The sequence below is a fragment of the Apiospora kogelbergensis genome (assembly GCF_038363985.1).
Source record: "Apiospora kogelbergensis strain CBS 113332 chromosome Unknown utg000001l_segment0_segment0, whole genome shotgun sequence".
NCBI lineage: Eukaryota > Fungi > Ascomycota > Sordariomycetes > Amphisphaeriales > Apiosporaceae > Apiospora > Apiospora kogelbergensis.
Window position 1 is genome coordinate 4,030,907 of NW_027117418.1, and position 18,250 is coordinate 4,049,156.

Consider the following 18,250-nt stretch of genomic DNA (forward strand, 5'->3'; position numbering starts at 1 on the left):
ACCGCCCTTGATTGGACAAAATGGCTTACGGAGGTGCCGCACTGGCACACCGAGTAGGGCCATTGCCAGACCAAAGACTCTCTGGCAGATACTGATTTGTCCGAGTGCTGCTGCTGCCTTTTCTCGGGAGACTCAAAAATCAATGATAAGTGACTGGCTGACACCTGACTGCCGCTTTGGACACACGTACTTCAGAAGAGTCCTTCAAAGCGACGCGACAGGATCCGAGCCATGAGGCACTGCATGTCGTTAACCATTTCCAAGTATTCCACGATCTAGCCTGTTCTGTCAAGCCGTTACACCGTTGTCAACCCGGGTTTTTGACGTTGGCTGCTCTCGTGGTATGCACGGTCAAATCTTGGGGGCTGTCATCTCATACAGGCTTTAGGGAGGTTAGAAACCTGATTGGGCGAAACAAAGCTTGGTGGCTTTCAATACCCTCTGCCTCGAAACGGGTTGCAAGGGTTGGCATGTGAATATATCTATAGACACTTGGTTTAGAGATTCTGTATCAAGAACGGAAGTCGAATATATTTTTATACGCAGTGTGACTGGTCCATCATCAAGGGATTATTATCATTCAACATAAGCATCAACGCAGAGTAGATACATGAAATACATATACACATAGACATCTTGAGCCCTCGTCTACTCGGAACTCCTCAAACCAGACTCCCTCTCTCGGTTCTTCCCAGCAAGCCCACTCCCGTGGGAACATCACAGATGCGCCTGATATAAGAACTGAGTGATCTCTCGCGAGACCATGCAAAAAATGGGTATAGTGCAACACGACTCAACCCCCGAGCCATGGCAAAGAATCGGAAAGGACTAAAAGGCGGGGGCCACTAAACATGAGGTATGGGCTGCGAAGAATTGTGCAAGAAGAAGATGGATAGAGTCCACGAATCCAGCAGTTACAGACGACTGCAAAGACCCAAACGCCTACAACTTGACCTTCTGGCCCGTGAGTTTGAACCAGATCACGGCAATCAGGTCTTCCTTAAACCGTTCCCAGGGGTTTCGGTTGAGGTAGTAGCTGAGTTCACGGAAGTTGTACATCTCGCCCCAACAGTCCCGGCCCCATTCGCAGCCCGCCATGTTGACCACAAAGTCGCGATCATTCTGGTTGTAGTGGATGCGAGGGTCCATTCCGTTATCAGAGCAGGCCCCGTTGGGGAAGCTGTTGATCTTCCTCTGAGGGAGGAACGCGGTGTGCTTGCGAATCCACGGTTGAGTCGTGTAGAGCTGTTCCAGAGCATCTTGCTCCTTGTGTTCCCACTCCATATGCTTCTGTTCGTACGCAACTGGGTCCCACCAGATATCCAGCAATCGGTCAGTCCAGTCGCTACGTCTCACGAAGAACGATCCCAGGTTGAACCCAGAGCAGTCTTGTGGCAGAATGAGGTTGACAGAGTTTGGATCTCCATCCCCCTGTGCGTTTTGCGACGCCTCGTCGAGGTAGTTCCCTTTGAGAGGATGCGAGATGTTGAGGGGGTTGTACTCGTTGATGTCGCGGTAGACGTGCTTGTCGAGGTTGTTGAAGATATGGTCTTGTAGCGAGTAAGAGGGCTCCATAACGAACGTGTTCAAGTCGAGCCACCAAACCCTGTAGTTCATTCGAGTTAGCGGACGGTATGCTTTTCCAGAAGTATATCAAGACTTACCATTCGGCCTTGGGGTACTTTCTGAAACTATTCCGTATGCTGTCTACCTTCTCCCAGCTTTCTCGCCACTCGTGCGCGTAGCGCTTCTTGGTGCTCATATCAATGATTTCGAGGTCGTAGCCCCAGCGCGAGACGTACTTTCGCTTGTTCCTCACGCTGTCTCGTTCTATCGCCCACTCCCGGGCACCCTTCCACTCCATCACACCACCGCCGACGTTGGCGGCAAGAATGATGACAAACTTTTGCCCGCCCCCAAGCCACGTTGCTCTCCTGTAGTGGTACCCCAGTGCTGCCAGGTACCGTGTCAGTTGCCAGGAAAACAAAACCTAGAGGGGGGACCTTACGAGTCAACCAGAATAGCAGCCAGCAGAAGAGTACAAGTCCTGCTATCATCATTCGAATCTTCCATTTCCGACCTATTCGCGCCACGATGCCCCGTACCCTGTCCAGCATTGGCGCGTTCCATTTATTGCGGCCCGCCTTTTCTTTCTCGGCATATTGATCCGGGCTCACTTGAAAGGTAGGGAGACTGCGAGATATGCGACGCATATGGCGGGTGAAGAACCCTTGATTTTGAGTTGAGAATGAGGGATAGCCGGAGACCCCCTGGCTCTTTAATCTTGCGGACTCCCAAGTAACATTGCCGCCGTTGGGGCCCGAGAATGACGCTGTCGCCGGGCTAGATTGACCGCTCGAATTGATGTTCAACCCAGGAGAAGACCAGCCACCACCCGGGATTGGAGATGGGCTTCGGCTCAAGGGCATAGTTCCTGTGTTCGGGGTGCCTATCGATGCAGATCGGTCCAGTTAGCGGGCATGCTTATCGCACAGGGAAGGTGGATAGGGCATTCGTTGCGCAATCGTTGCGACAGCAGAGCGAATCCGGAGCCATGAATGCCATTGAAAACACATTGGCGGCCGATGGGGGCTGTTCCTACTTACCTGGTATGGGACTCAAGTTGGACGGGTTGAGTAACCGAGACGAGCCCTGCGCAAGGTTGTTGGGTCTGTTGACACGGTATCCGACAGCTGGAGGCGCGGCGCCAGATGTCGAAGAACGTCTGCGGTGATGAGACTGCGCGGGGTTGGAGGTGAAAGCAGTCGACATCGCTTTGTCGTCTCTTTGACAGTATTCTATATCTCGAACAAGGGAAGCAGGGGCGTAGACAGGGCCAATCGCACCTCTGGGGTCGAGCTGCAATGCAAGGTGGCTAAGCCCCGGGTGGTGAAAGGGTCCTTCTCCGTCTTTTGGTTGCGCAAAAAAAGTAAGGTTGCAGGTGACAAAAGATTCGGGTGTCTCAAGCGGCCCCCAAACAACGGCTAGGAGAGGTAGTTGGCAGGAACAAGTTTTGCTATTGCGATACTTCAGCAACGACACTGCGATCCACGACACTGCCGGTTTCGCGAACTACAGAAGGAAAGAGAAAAGATGTTCGGCGCTATCCCGTGCTCTTGCTGGCTCCGGCGCGCTCGAAGCCGTTGGCAGAAATGACATGCGGGTCAGCAAAGCGACCCTCGTATCTGCAAATCTGTTATTCCGCAAGGGTGAGGATTAGGGCCCCCTGGCTGGATGTCTGGTGTCGGTTGGTGTCAACCTACTAGCAACTAGGGAAATATGGAGCCTTAGAAGACCTGATAAGGTGTTGAAATTGATGATAACTTAATCAACGACGTACGTGTACTTGGGTGCTCAGCTGGTCCAGGCAGAACGCAGCCGCTACCGTCACTAGTATGAGCCCCGGAGATCGCGTTGCTGATATCGGCCAGCTGGCGTGCTGAATGACTTGTGCAGTAGCTGGGTCGGCTGAGGAAAGCTGACATCAAGCCAAACCTCAAGGGATGGGGGCCCCCTAGCAGCGCTTGCTTTTGCATTTGCCAAGTAGTATAGCATCTCCACCGTGTTGGATTTGCTGTATGTAGTGTATTCGATTGCGTGGGCCTCGAGCCTCTATCACACCTGCACCGTCTCATCCATCCATTGGCAGCGGGTAGTAGCAGTAATTTACTACAGGCACGCAGATTGAGTTCAACATGTAGAGGTGCATACAGCGAGCACCCTGCTTGCTTGCGCCTTGAGGCGCATCTTATGTGCATACACGGAAAGGTGAGCATCAAGTGCCTGGTCTCAGTAATCATGGCTGCCAGGTAGCCCATATATTACTTACTTGTCACGTTACTTTGCCCGAAACCCTCGTTCGTCTGCGCAAGTGCTTGGGCTGGCCATGTCGAGTTCCCGTTCCCAGCAATCAGTAAGGGGGACGACTGCAAAATGATTTTGATGCGATGCCTATTGCAAGCCAAGCCGCTTGGATAGGGGGGCTAGTGGGGGTCGGGACTGAAATGCAACTCCCGTCTTGAAACCAGTGTTCACAGGGGTTAAGAGTCTGTTGCAATTGCGACTTTCTGTTCCTATTTCCTCTTGCCGAGCTCCGTTCATCTACTGGTCTAGAACTTCAAGGTCGCATTAACAAGTTGCAAAATCAACCGCTAGGTTCCCGAGACGAAATTCCAAACGAAAAGAACAGGCTGCCGCCACCTTCTGCGGCTAACAGCTCTCATGTATGCCAATGGCAAGGTATTACTTCATAGGCATGGTTAAGAGGACACGTTAGACAGGTTGGATGCACTTACCACATTCCCTCTCAATCAAGCCAGGTGGGTACGCCCATCCATTGCCATGTATGTATAGGAATATCATCGTTTGGGTGTATCATCTTCAACCCGGCTGTGCGTATCTCCTGTCAACCAGCTATTAACTACGGTCGTGGCCCCTTTGATAAACAGTGCCATGTTAGATGCGCTCTCATTGCAACCAATACATTTAATGATTGCTGCTTACCCTCAACTCATTTCCAGGTTTTTGACGTGATAGATATGTGAGTAAATGTAAGAGCAATGGTTTGCTCCTTTCACGCCTCAGACCAGGTTAGGAAACGGAGTCTATCAAACTCTCTCTCAGTTGTCCCAGGCCAGGCATCAGGCAAAAATCCAACCCAACTACATATATACTATTTATCTTCTCTATCGCCAGAGTATATTTTCGCCAGCTCGGGCGTCGCTCGATCCTTCAGCCCATCACAGCATACCCGATATCGTGAGTTCTTGGGGCAGAGATCTCCTCCAGTCTGACGACGACTACAAGATCGCCGAGGAACTGGGTGGTATGTTTGGATGCAACATCCTAATTACTCGGAGCATGAGAGAGCTTGCATTGCTGCGAAGATGGAGAATGGCGGCCTTCTCGAGAAAATTGGATAAGATCATGTCGCAGCACTTCGTACTTTGGATCAGTTACCATTCGCGATATCGCATGGTCTTCATCCTAGTCGTTATGGCCATGCTCTTGGGCGCCAAAGTGGAAGGAGAGCATCTAGATCCGGTGCGTAGCCTTGCGCCTCATCTCCGTAACATGCTCGAGCAGCTCCAGCTCGTCACTGCCCTTGATGAGTACCAAGAACGATGGCATGCCCTGGATCTTGGGCAGCAACAACCGTGAGGAGACCGAGAAAGCCAACGGGGTGGGCAAGACCGAGTGCGATGCCGGCGACGAGGCGATGAGTTCTTTTACAACGGTTTGGGGTATGTCTAGGAGTGTTAATCATCTGATCGGCCGACAAGTTGACTCAAGCTAACACTGGTAATAGTCACTCTGCAGACGAGAAGTCCTTTTTCACACACGCACAGCAGGAATTGCAGAGCCGATGAGGACGACCTGTTTTATTGCACCCGCTGCAGTATGGTCCGGTACGACTTAGGCACACCTTGATGCAACGCATACAAGTATTCCCTACCACCACAAGTAGCTACTGCAGCAAGAAGTGTCAAACGCATGACTGGCACGGCACATTCACCAAGACTTTTGCGAGAATCTGGAGCCACGATCGGTGGTAATCTCAGTGTACCCTGATAAGAAGCGTTCCATCGAAGCATGCTGTCCGATGATGCTCATTGCAGAATCGCGGATGTTCTGTCATTTTTAATCTGTCGCAGCCTCGCCGAAGGGTTTATGCTGCCTCACTTGAATCGGCTCGCTTGCCACGCTCCAATGGAATGAGTCGGTCCCGGCAGACGTTACTTGGCGCGGAAGTAAGGTGGTAATTGTGATTTGTGTGACAAGGAACGAATGTTATAGGACGGTCAAGACAGGCTGTCAACAATCGATGGTTGCAGCCGACTGGACGCTTGGTCTAATAGACGATGGGACGAACTTGCATTGACCCAAAGCGCCACTAGAAGGCATCGGATAGATTGGATTGATGAAGGAACGCTGTGAAGATCATCCCGCTCTGGGAGGGGACAATGGAACGCCAACGGCCATCGGTAGAAATAGGAGCCTCAAACTGCAATGTTTCGTTTGATGTTTCAAAGAGGCGCGCCGTCGGCCAATCCTCGTGAGGGCGGGCGGGACGACAAGGATTCTGGCATGTGGCGCTTAGCCTAGACAGACGGACGTTTAAGCTTCCCAGCTTCCAGCTCCAGCTCCCTTCGACTTTCTACCCGCCACCCCCATTCGCCAGTTTTGCTGGCTGGTCCGGATTGGAACGGCGACCAGCATTCGATTGGCTGCCGCCGCCCCCGAGCCTGGACGGTGTTCCAGTTATACCATCGTGGAGAGTGCTGTCTCCCAGGGTGTCCTTGCGAGCAACCCAGGCGCCGGGCAAGGACTCGGTAGCCAGCGCTCACTGGTGCTTGCATCTGATGCTTGTCATTTACTACGCATTCGGACTCATTGGTTGGCTGTCATGGTGGCGTGGCATCAGTCCTACAGCAAACGGGAACAATCCCCGGACCCCTCTGGAGGTGGGTCGACGATACTACGTGACTGTTGTGAAGAACTGTGTATGCATGTGTCACTGGTGTGTATGTGTGTGTATGTGTGTGTGTGTGTATGTAAGTCGCCTTTCCCCCACGCTCGACCGCTTCGTGGCATCCAACCCAGACTTCACTTCCTTTTCCTGTTCAAGACCTCTGGAGGTTTGTCTTACCCAGTGCCCAACCTTGCCTCACTCTTTTGGCCTCGTCCACGGTGTACATTCTGGTCCTTCACTTCATTGTCCCCCTTTGCCGGGCACTTCATTGTTCAACCCCTCCAGCCCTGTTCTGTTTGGGTTTCTTTGACAGAGTCTATCACTTATAAACATATTCCTGCCTCGGATCCATTGCTAGCAACACCTGTGGACTGTCTCCTTCTTCCTCATTCTCTTCCTCCGCACATCGACTTGAACTGCCCGGTGCATTCAGACCTCAACAATCATTCCTTCACATTCTCTTCCCTGATATCCCCGAGTTTTGGGGGTCTTTTTCTCGTTCCATTCTCAACAACATTTGACACGTTATTCACCATCTCAATATGTCTCTGTCCAGTTCGCTGCTTCTCACAGTGCTGCTGTCTCTTGGTGGTCTCGGCAGTGCAGCCAAGAACTCCTCCCGGGGCGCCTACTCGTTACAAGACAACTACGACTCCTCCAGCTTCTTCAAGGGCTTCGACTTCTTCAGCGCGGCTGATCCAACCAACGGATTCGTCAAGTACCACTCGGCTGTAGATGCCAATGCGAAGTCTCTAGCCGGATACTCCAGCAATGCCATCTATCTCGGCGCCGACTCGCAGACCAAAACCCCCGCCAAGCCAGGTCGCGATTCCACTCGTGTTGTCTCCAAGAAGAGCTACACCAAGGGTCTCTTCGTTGCCGATATTGCCCATGCGCCCGAGAACGCTTGTGGAGTGTGGCCGGCCTTCTGGAGCGTCGGGCCCAACTGGCCGAACTCGGGAGAGATCGATATCTTTGAGGGCGTCAACTCGGCCAAAGCCAACACCATGACGCTGCACACTGGCTCGGGCTGTTCCTTCAAGCAGGGAGACTGCAAAGGGAACCAGGGCTGCGGTGCGAACTCTACCGACACCCAGACTTTCGGGACCGGCTTTAATGCCATCGGTGGAGGCTCCTACGCCATGGAGTGGACCTCCCAAGCCATCAAGGTCTGGTTCTTCCCTCGGACTGCTGGTATGCCTCAAGACGTTGCTTCAGGAAAGCCCGACCCGTCTGCCTGGCCCGCGCCCATGATCGAATTTTCCGGTTCTGGTTGTGATATCGACTCCCACTTCAAGGATCACCAACTAGTGTTCAACACCGCTTTCTGCGGCGACTGGGCTGGCAAGGTATGGAGTCAAGACGCCGTCTGCTCCAAGCTTGCACCGACCTGCGAGGAGTACGTTGCCAACAACCCGGCCGCCTTCAAGAATGCCTACTGGTTGATCAACTCGGTCAAGGTCTTCTCTCAAGGCGGCGGCGCCAACAACCAGACAGGTAGCTATGCTACGAAGCGTGGTGGGCTCATCAAGAGCCGACACTTCAGGAACTAAGATCACATTTTCTCTCACCTTCTATATGCATGGCGTTAACGGTTTATTGGCGGATCACATGCGAGCCAAAACATTTGACTTGGATTTGGATTGGACCGCAAAAAGTTCTCTGTTATGATTGGTGGTTTTTGGCCGTATATTACATTCTCCTGTACATACTTTACAGCTGCACATACAATGCACTCGCACTTTGATTGGCGTCTATTCTCATACATCAGACATTTCTCCCTCTTGCTCGCTTGTGATACCTCAAGTAATATTGATCGGCGCAGTACAGGTCGGATGCCATATCCGAACGTTACTTGGCGTCTTTGTCTGCACAGAATCTTCGGTTCTTGCTAACTATGTTTCTATACTGCCTTGTAGCTCCCCAGCGAGTTAAACAGACGTTTGACGAGCACACCAAGTATCACCCGGTTGTATCACTTTTCAACGTGTCTTGCGACGAAGTCAATAACGGGCTGGATGTAGTCGTACCATCCAGGAACAGAGGTATTCTATGTGACGCAATGTCGTAGTAAATGTCAGCAACAACCCTGTGGTTAAACCACTCACATTGGCCAACATGATTCAGCACCGCAAATAGAGAGTCACTCACGGTGTACACCTGGTCAAAGACATGCGGCTCGCCCGGCTCTATCGACACGAGCGTCTCGACGCCGAGGGCGCGGAGCTTCGCCGCGAAGCGCTCCGTCGAGCTCACCGGGACCGCGACATCGGCCGAGCCGTGCAAGAATGCCGTGGGCGGGTACGTTTTGGTCCCACTGGTGTAGGGTTCCGTGTCAATGATTTGCATGGGCGAGACGGTGCGCGCGAAGGCCTGGACCTTGACGTCTTGCTCATCGTCGCCACCGCCGGGCCCGCGCGCGAAGCGCTCTGGGTGCAGCAGCGCCGTGTAGGCGGACCGGTGGCGCCCGCCCATGGGCCATACCGATGATAGGTACGCGTGGATGGCGGCCTGGAGCCGCACGCGCTCGGTGAAGGGAAATGGGGTCTTGAGCGCAGCCGCGATTTGCGCCTCGCCCTCGAGCACCTGGCCACCGGAGAACAGCGCGGCCGAAATGGAGTGGGCCGGGTCACGGTCCCCCCGGATGACGGCGAGGAGCCTCTCTTCGGAGAACTCCTGCTGTAGCGGCTCGTTTGTGTCTGATCCCCAGGCCGGGTACGCGGTCTGGTCGATGACAGCCTCAAAGAGCCCGTTGTACGGGTCAAAGAGGTCCACCAGACCGTAGACGTCGACGACGGCGCGAGGCGCAGGAGCTGGCAGCCGCGTCGCCATATTGGTCACCATGAACCCGCCGCCCGACTCGCCGGTGATGACGTAACGGTCGACGTCGACTCTGTCCTGGCCAATGATGGTCGGCAGCTCGCGACGGCACCAGGCGACGAAGTCGATACAGTCCTCGATGCTGCCCTCGAGGTCGACCTGGGGGCAGAGCCGGTACGCATTGGACACGACGTGGTACCCCAGAGCGTGGAAGCCGGGGACAAGCCAAGACAGCGGGGCGTAATGGTTCCCTCCCACGAAGGCACCCCCGTGTGTCCAGGTCACAAAGGGGCGTGGTCCGCTGCTGCCGACGTCGGGCGCCGGCCAGACCCTCGCACCCAGCTCTACACCGTGCTCGGTTTTGAAAACGTGGTCAGTGAAGCCATCCGGAGCCCGGCGGGCCCTGCTGAGGGATTCGGCAACATCTGCTCGCTTTCCCTTGAACTCGTCTGGGGTTATCACTCTGCCGATGAGCATATTGAGTAAGTATAGCAATGTATGGCAATGTATGGCAAATGCAACGAGATGGCGAGTGTGCACTCGGTTTCGAGACTGGGCTAGTAAACCTTCTCCAGGGACTGGTAGAGTCTTCTGTAGGTATTGTGAATATTCCCGGGAGTAGGATAGCATTTATAATTCTTTTCTTTTGCTCCGGTACTGCCTTGAAAGCGACCCGATGTGCGGGCAAAGTATTGTGCGGCGCGGTTGCCTCGCTTTCCCAGACCTCCCGGATTGCCAGATAAAGCAGGATCAAATCATTCAACCGTTCGCCCTGCAGCATTTGTAAGTGCAGCATTTGTAAGCTTGGCCAGGCCGGTGACTCGCCATGGCCGGCGAAAAGGCCGGCGGGCTGCAAACGGCACCGGCGAAGACGGCTTGCGGCCCGTCTGACCACAACCAACATATCGAAACGTACGTGGTTGCCTATCGCCGCTTTTGCATTTGGGGCCTGCTGACCAGAAGTGCTGACCACCGATAGCCTGATAGTCTGCGCCGTACACCATGGCCAGGGGGAGGGGGATCACGCTTGTTCTGTGGGGATAAGCCGGGGTCTGAAGCAACCTCACGTCTCGACATGCCCTGGGACGGCCCTGGGAGCAACGTGAGACATGGGAAACCCCCTTCAAGGCATCCATTCCGGGGCTGCCCACCACCTAGAATTGAAGCTTATTCCGGGTGTCCCCACGAATCTGTCACTCTAATATCGTTCAAGGAACCATGTTCGTCCCAGGATTCTGGGTTGGGTGGGGTGCGTATGTGTTTCTTCCAGTGCCGTGCTACGGGTCGGCAGGCTGAGCTCTCACCGGATTTCTGGGAACAGGCAGTTCTCGATGAAGATCACCCAGCCCGGACCCGGAGGGTAGTGTAGGAGAAGTTAGATACTTTTTGGGAAGTTCCTTCGTGTATAATAGCCAGCTGACCCGGACATGAGAGAGCACTTGTCTCCTTGTCCTCTGTTCTGCTACACTCACTTCTGATTTCTTTCTCCTGCAGCTGTGCTGTTCTTTCTTGTTGTCGCTACTTCGACTTGCTGGCCACTTCTCACAATCTGTCTCTCGAATCTACAGACCATTTATAATCACCATGTATATCACCCAACTCGCCACGCTACTCGCTTTAGCCGCTTCGACCCTCTCTCTTCCCACCGGCGAGGTTCAGAAGCGCGCGTTGACAGTCCGGCCATATGCCGATTTCCAGATCTCCAGCGGCACCGCTGGCAATGCCCTAGCTGAGGCCCAAGCCAAATTTCCTGTAAGTCGATAGCAGTCCCGATTCACCAGACCGCACCGTGGCTTCTAACCGTATTCTCTTTCTAGATCGATACGGCTGATCTGGCCAGTGTCTCCAAGGGCGACTTGGCTATTATCAAGGCCGCCAGGGAGACAGCAGAGGCTGCCGAGACGGATGCCTTCAACGAAGAGGTTGATGCGGCTAGCGGCACGGCTGCCGATGCTCTCAAAAACGGCAAGACCAAGAATAAGGTACTGAAGCTATTCCTCGAGACCACAGCTCTGCAAATCCAACAGGCGCAGGGTGGTAAGGACAACCAGGCCAAGATCGACAAGGAGCAGAAGAAGCTCGACAACAATGTTGCCGCGGACAAGAAAGCAGCTGGCCAAGCAAGCCAAAGCGTGAAATTCACTGGGGATGTCAAGCCCAAGAACTAAGCATCTGGAAATTCGGGACCGGGTGAGGTGTGGGTGAAGTGAGCCAGCTAGTCTAGAAAAGAGTGACAATATTCACAACCCATTTGTGTCTTTTCCCCTCAAATTTGTGATCAACTACCCTTAACGGGTTAATTTGTTCAATACTGCTGGAGCTGTCCAAGCATGTCCGGTAGCTACTGAAGTCAAGTGGTGCCGCAATTCACACCAATTCCTCACACCGAACTTGCAACCATCACGGTCCGCAACCAGTGGAACCACCCACCATCATGACAACAACAACAACAACATCCATCCAGTAACCAAACCTGAGCGAGCTTCTCCTCCAAAAAGGAGGATTTGGGCAACTGATTTGTAACCATTCAAGCCTCTCGCAAAACTTAGCACCTCGACATCTGAAGGAAACTAGTTCATGGTTGTAAGTTCTCTAAACATTCTTCTTAATCACCAAGAGCATCGTCTATCCTCGTCGTATAGCTACATTTTATATCTCACATTGAATCATCCAACTCGACGTCGTTCTACTTGACTATCCGTCATTGGGTGGCATGTATTCAGGCTGCTTGTCAGTTGCACTTGTGCCGATAGAACCTCCCACCCCCCTTCACACGGCGTTCACATCACTCTTGCAGCATTTGATTATGCAAATCCCTCCTCCATCCCGGTCTTTAATTAGTACCAGATTGTTTGATACGTATTTGCTAATTGCACAAAACAGTAGGACGAGGCTGCCAATCAAGACGATAGGGATAGAAACCTCGACAGTCGCTCACAATCTCTGGCATACTGGGAGGGAAAAACCACACGTTGCAATCTTGTCGCCATTCTTGCTAGCAAAGTGCATTTTACACCACGACGGGATTTATCGGCAACATGGCATCTCATGCTGGTTCTTCCTCCAAGGGCGATCCCAACCCCTCAAACCCTCAAACCCCCAAGGCAGTCTACGTCAGCGTCAGCGTCGAGCCCTGCAACAGCGAGGACACTCGCAAGTACTGGGCCGAGCGAGAGGCACGTGTCAAAGCAGGTTTAGCCAATCCTTCTGTCCACGTCAACCGCGCAAATGGTGAGTTCGACCAGGGACTAGTAAATGCGATCCTCGCCGGCAAAGGCGAGCTAATCGCCACCACGGTCGACGGCGTACGGATGGGCCAGAGCCACAACAATATGCCGTCTGGATCCGATAACATTGGGGATGATACCGTCGTGCACCACGAAGTTAGCCATGGGGACATCCCGAACCACCCGGCGACTGATATTACTTTCCAGTCGACGCAGTCTGTATCGCAGGGTTCTGTTCTTCGCACCAGCGACCCCTTTGTCGACAAGCAAACCACGAGGCGCGACTCTTCTCAGGAGACTGTCCGATACAACGTCCCTCTGAGCAAACAAGTTGGATCCCGTCAATCCGCCTCTGGTTGCTCTCCTACTGTTAACCCATCTGATGAGTACGACATCTTCATCGGTGGTGAGCCTGGACCCGACGTCGGACCTCGTCACCGCGCCGAAAGCCGAGTGCGCCGACCCAGCACACCCGCACATGAAGCCCCCAACAATGTCCACCCCGGCGCATCATCGTCGAGTTGCCCCTCGTACTCGGTCTGTACCATCTCGCGCAGCGGTCCCCGGCCCGCCAGTCGCAGCCGCCGCCCGTCCGACGTGCACCAGAAGAGCTCGGCTACAAGTCTGCGATCCAAATTCTCCTCACGCTCCATCAGCACCGCCGTCGACGACCAGGATCGTCCCATTGTCGTAACGAATGCCCTCCATCACATCATCTACGACGGCCCCTGCGACCACTGCGAGACCAACCATTGCATCTGCCTCACAACCGACTCACCCGGCGTCCCTCCCGCTGATCCAACGAGCCGCAGCAGCTCACGCATCGCTACCGAGGGCTTCTGCCGCCACTGCGTGCTGAATCGATGCTCTTGCATCGTCAACGACCCGCGATGGGGTCTACGCCACGCGTCGATAATTCTGCACCAAGCACAGCAGAAACCGAAGAACACGAGTTCGGGACAAGAGCAGGAAGTTGTTGGCGGGCATCAGTCCTTGCGTATCATCGGCGACGCGGGTACTGTCCGTCGCTATGCTACCGGACAGGACCATGACGACAGTGCCACCAGTAGCGAGAACCAGATGGGAACAATAACAACCATCACAGCGTCCGCCACAGCACCCACGACCCCGATGCCTCCCTACCGAGTACCCCGCCGCCTGCATGACAGTGGTAACGACAATGACATCAGCAATCTTACGGCCGACAACAATGTCCAGCCCTTTGGTGATGTCGAGGCGCAGCAGTCGGAGCGTCCGTCACAACTACGAAGAGTTATTCGCATGTGGCGAGTAAGGTATCAATCCCACTCTCATCCTACCTCCGACATCAATGCGCGGCCCACCATTACGAGGCGCACCATGTTGCTACGGATTTCCTGGTGCTTGACTGCCAGCCTGGCAGCCGCTTTGATCGTCATTGGGGTATGGTATTACGCGAACCAAACCCACAGTAGTCGCCTATAAACCACCGACCAGAACAACACCTACTTGAAAGATAAAAGTACCGCCGGTGCATAGGCACATGAGAAGTGCTTCCAGTTAGACCGGTGCTCTTACCCATATGGCTAGCTGCTGACCAGACGACTGGGTTGTTTGTCAGTGATTAAGACTTTCTGTCACCACACACTCCTCCTCGGGGCGTGAACTTGATCACGGTTTTAATATGGACCATGACGTTGCCTAGTAAGTCCATGTTACTTCTAATAACAGACCTCGAGCAAGCTGATAATTATCATTTACAGTATCGGCATCGATGTGATCTTGGCCTTCAGGAGGGGCTTGGCGAGTTTTGTACACTGAGGTCAGGCGTTAAGGGCGTTTTGATAGATTCCGTTGTCTTCTGCCTCTGGTAATGGCCGACACCAAAAACAAACAAGAAGTCTGATGCAATGGATTTACGGGCCTGGGTTTGATGATGGCAAGGGGGGGTGGCTTTCCTTTGGCTTTGAGATTGGCCTGCCCGACTTGGGTTTGTTTGCCTTCAAGCCACTAGGTAATATGATGCCGTCTTAAAGCCTGGATTTTGTTCCACTCCAAGAGCGATGATGATAACAAAAATCGGATTGACCGTGATAAAATTGTCCCCTTCTTTTCTCGCAAGCTTGAATCAGCAACCTTATTGAACGCCACATCTGGATGATGCCCATTACTATTGCGTGGCATCGACAAGGCTACGGAAGAGGATGCTAGAACACCAGGTAACGTAACACTTGATGGTAGTCTATATCCCAGGTGAGATGGTAGAGGTTCTTGGGTAGGTCAACCGTCGGACAGTCCGGTGGGATCGAAAACCAGACCAAGTCAAGAGCACGCCCTATCTTGAGGGCGGTGTCCGACAAACAAAGCGATAAGTACGTGCATCTTGAAACAATAGCCATGTAGCTTTGCAGCGGGTTGCGATTGTATAACAGGGAACTCACCGCAGCCACCTTTTCAGAGTCCACATGTCTCGGAGATCCGTACCTGTTCGTGGGTAAGGACAGTTGCGATTGGTGCGCAGTTGCTCCCAGGCGCTGTTGTTCTCCTAGGTACGGCCAGCAACCATCACAAATGAGTTTCGAATCACGAACGACTATGAGAACTTGATAAACATGTAAAGACATAGAATCGGTGTTGGTAGTTGCCAGGTGAAAATGGCCAGTCATAGAGACACCGCTCAAAGCCTGCCAGAGTCGGTGTCCTAATCGTGCATGAAGGATATATATTTCGCTAACCGTAAGTTGGGGACGAGGCTTTGTTGTGCTCAGGGTCGACATCTTCATAAGCAGCAAAACGACCATCTCGGATATCTTTCTTTCTGATTTCTTACCCTGAGCAGGATGAATTGCTTTGGCCCGCCTCCTCGCAAAAGAAAGTCACCCAGCAAGAAGAGCAAGAGCAAGAGCAAGAGCAAGAGCAAGAGCAAGAGCAAGAGCAAGAGCAAGAGCAAGAGCAAGAGCAAGAGCAAGAGCAAGAGCAAGAGCAAGAGCAAGAGCAAGAGCAAGAGCAAGAGCAAGAGCAAGAGCAAGAGCAAGAGCAAGAGCAAGAGCAAGAGCAAGAAGCCCACAGCAAACATGATACCTGACCCAATCGACATGCTCCTGAACGAAGAGTTCGAGAGAGCCAAGGCAACTCGCAAGTTCGCCTACTTCCGTAGCTTCATGGGCAACCCCAGCAGCGACAAGCCCGCATTCTCATTCCAAAGTAATTGGTGGGAACCCAGTTACAACCTCAGAAGTAGCGAGTGGGCCGCCCACCATGCTATGCTGGATGAGACCTTCGCAAAGACAAAAGAGAATGGGGGCAGCATCGACTCCCTGAGAACAGTGGTGGACGGTTTGTGCGAGTCCCATGGCAACCATGCCACGAAGAACGGTGACGAGCATGCCAGAATCATCAAGGCGCAGGGATTACACGAAGCCCAAATGAAGAAACACGGCGAATCTCTCGACAAGATCCTCCAAATATCTCAAGGCCTGGACGAAGAAGTCAAAAGAAGAAGAGAGCTGGAGGAGCAACAGCGCATGAGAGATGCCCTCAAGGACTCGTTCGAACAGGGACTACAGGCACAGTTGGACGTGGGCACCAAGAAGGAATGGGAGCTCGAGGAGCAGAAGCGCCTTCAAGAGGCCCTCTTCGAGTCCTACGAGAAAGGGAGAAAGGCGCAGCTCAAGGTGCAGGAACAAACCACCAAAATGCCATCCCCAGTAGCTGCCTCCGTGAAGAGCGTTGATACAACCCCTCTCCCTAGAGTGGAAGCTCTCAGCGACCATCTTTTGAACAAGATACAGCAGAGAGAGGAAGACGAGAGGCTGGAGTATTCCCACCGGCAGTGGCACGCCCGCCTCGAGGACGAAGACGAACGTGCCAACCGGCGCGAGCGGAACAAGGCTGCTCGATTTGCACGGCTGATGGAGGAGGACAGCCGGCTCCGGGCTCGCATGGGCGCATCACGCGAGGACATGCTGCCCCAAGAGCGCATTTACCCGGCCCCGCGGTACCGAGTCGACTACGAGGACGAGTCTCTGGAACTTGGTGCACCTTGGGGCAACGACATGGCCGAGAGACGACTTCCGCCCCAGAGATACATCAGAGCTGGGGGAAGTCGTCGAACCCATCCACGATACTCTAGCGAGTTTGGGTACTTTCCCTGATAGACTGTAGAAGGCCGGAGAGTGATTGTTGTCGTGTTCCTGTGTTGACTCACAACTATGTTTGTTTCGTTGGTCTTCGTTCCGGGCTACAGGGCTCTGGTCTGCATAGGCGTATCGAGAAAAGCGATACTACGTTAGGTGCATCTGTATTCCTTTTCATTTCGTTTGATGACGACGCTTGAAAGAACGCATCACGACCGTTGTGGAGCCCATATCTTATTCAACCAACTTGGCGGGGAATCGTGCCAAAACACCTGGAGGGATGACGATCGAGCGGGATTTGGATACTACCGGGTCCGGAGTTGATATCAAGATGCCAGCCTTAGTACGTACGTCCTGACATGGGCCAGAGTGTGTATCCGAGGTAGCAAGTAGAAATGCGCAGGTCGTGTGTTGCAAAGAATGGGCGACTGTGCTTCGCATCCGTTGAAGTGGTGTCTGGCAATAGCTGGTGGTTCGTTAATGGCCTTAGATGGTCTGTTCCCTCTTCCTACTTACTCATTGGTCTCACTTCTCACTGAAACGTGCGGCTGTTTATGAAGCTAAAAAGTTGCGGCCAGCGGCAGGAGATTGGGCTGACTAGAATATGCAGTAGCTCTTGAAGCTCTTGATAGTGCCAGAAGCCCAGAAGAAGCGGCTTCTTCTCAGCGACAGACCATTCAACCTAAGCCCCTTGGGTTGCTAAGCCCCTTGGGTTGCTAAGCAGCCATCAACCTGACCTCCTTTTGAACAAGCCGCTGGGACAGGCCATGATGCAATAAGCGTTGTGGGGACGGAGGAAGAAAGCTTGAGCCGCCCTCATCTCTTCAGGTGGCAGGGCCGGATTCGAACCTGCGGCTCTCCTGTTCATCTTATTGCAACAGCTAGTAGCAGGCACGAAAGAAAGAGGGGGAAATAGCCCGGCATTCTGGTGGGAAGTCTAGAAGCCGTATTTTGATGAACCCTCGGTTGGGACACGAAACTGCGCCTGGGTAGTACGACATGAACGCCTATTGGTCCGGGTGCAAGGGGTGGTTTCCGCCGTTCCCACGATCGCAAATAGAAAAATAAAGAACCTGGTCCTGATTTCCTTGGAGGTCCACGCCAATGTGCAGACTGCCGAAATGAGCAGAGATGGTTATACGAGTTGAACGCGCCACACAGGAGCAGCCCCAACCAAGATGGAAATCTACAACGATTCGGAAGTCTCGAAGCGGTCCAGGTTTTCTCGAGCACTCCAAGAAGAATTGCCAATGCTACGCACGATGCTTCGGACCGCATGCTTTTACAGTTCAGCACTTGCCAAGGTGAAGGATGGGAAGGATGTGATTGGTGGTGTCTGTTTGAGGGGGCAGGGGGGGCACACCTAATATCGTGGACCCAATCGTTCCTTCTGTGCCTGAAGCCTGGGCCGATTTTAGACTGATCCAAGCCCGGCACTAAAACCTTAGAGCCCGGCCAGTCACTCGGCTCCCATCCACATTCACATTGCATGTACATAAGGCACACAGCCCGAGCTATCCAGAGTATGTAAGTGTCAGTGTTCACGGACCGATCCCGGCGGATAGATAGCCCAGGCTACCCGGAATCCTATCTGTTCTCTGCTAGCAAGTCGACGA

General features: G+C 53.4%; 7 protein-coding genes across 7 annotated transcripts; 5 read left to right on the plus strand and 2 right to left on the minus strand.

Annotated features, from left to right (window-relative positions):
- Window positions 1–942: 942 nt before the first annotated feature.
- PG998_001277 (uncharacterized protein) lies at window positions 943–2,772 on the minus strand (the record flags this gene model as incomplete). Its single annotated transcript, XM_066868095.1, has 4 exons — window positions 943–1,606; window positions 1,665–1,953; window positions 2,009–2,434; window positions 2,607–2,772. The coding sequence occupies 4 exons, from the start codon at window positions 2,770–2,772 to the stop codon at window positions 943–945; spliced, it is 1,545 nt and encodes a 514-aa protein (XP_066736510.1).
- Window positions 2,773–4,559: 1,787 nt separating this feature from the next.
- PG998_001278 (uncharacterized protein) lies at window positions 4,560–5,160 on the plus strand (the record flags this gene model as incomplete). Its single annotated transcript, XM_066868096.1, has 2 exons — window positions 4,560–4,589; window positions 4,633–5,160. The coding sequence occupies 2 exons, from the start codon at window positions 4,560–4,562 to the stop codon at window positions 5,158–5,160; spliced, it is 558 nt and encodes a 185-aa protein (XP_066736511.1).
- A 1,854-nt stretch (window positions 5,161–7,014) lies between these two features.
- Window positions 7,015–8,025, plus strand: PG998_001279 (tat pathway signal sequence; the record flags this gene model as incomplete). The annotated part of the gene is made up of 1 exon (XM_066868097.1): window positions 7,015–8,025. One exon carries the CDS (start codon window positions 7,015–7,017, stop codon window positions 8,023–8,025), a length of 1,011 nt encoding a protein of 336 aa, XP_066736512.1.
- Window positions 8,026–8,447: 422 nt separating this feature from the next.
- PG998_001280 (uncharacterized protein) lies at window positions 8,448–9,769 on the minus strand (the record flags this gene model as incomplete). Its single annotated transcript, XM_066868098.1, has 2 exons — window positions 8,448–8,522; window positions 8,624–9,769. The coding sequence occupies 2 exons, from the start codon at window positions 9,767–9,769 to the stop codon at window positions 8,448–8,450; spliced, it is 1,221 nt and encodes a 406-aa protein (XP_066736513.1).
- Window positions 9,770–10,876: 1,107 nt separating this feature from the next.
- Window positions 10,877–11,460, plus strand: PG998_001281 (uncharacterized protein; the record flags this gene model as incomplete). Its single annotated transcript, XM_066868099.1, has 2 exons — window positions 10,877–11,044; window positions 11,110–11,460. 2 exons carry the CDS (start codon window positions 10,877–10,879, stop codon window positions 11,458–11,460), a joined length of 519 nt encoding a protein of 172 aa, XP_066736514.1.
- An 870-nt stretch (window positions 11,461–12,330) lies between these two features.
- Window positions 12,331–13,983, plus strand: PG998_001282 (uncharacterized protein; the record flags this gene model as incomplete). The annotated part of the gene is made up of 1 exon (XM_066868100.1): window positions 12,331–13,983. One exon carries the CDS (start codon window positions 12,331–12,333, stop codon window positions 13,981–13,983), a length of 1,653 nt encoding a protein of 550 aa, XP_066736515.1.
- A 1,355-nt stretch (window positions 13,984–15,338) lies between these two features.
- Window positions 15,339–16,652, plus strand: PG998_001283 (uncharacterized protein; the record flags this gene model as incomplete). The annotated part of the gene is made up of 1 exon (XM_066868101.1): window positions 15,339–16,652. One exon carries the CDS (start codon window positions 15,339–15,341, stop codon window positions 16,650–16,652), a length of 1,314 nt encoding a protein of 437 aa, XP_066736516.1.
- Window positions 16,653–18,250: the final 1,598 nt, after the last annotated feature.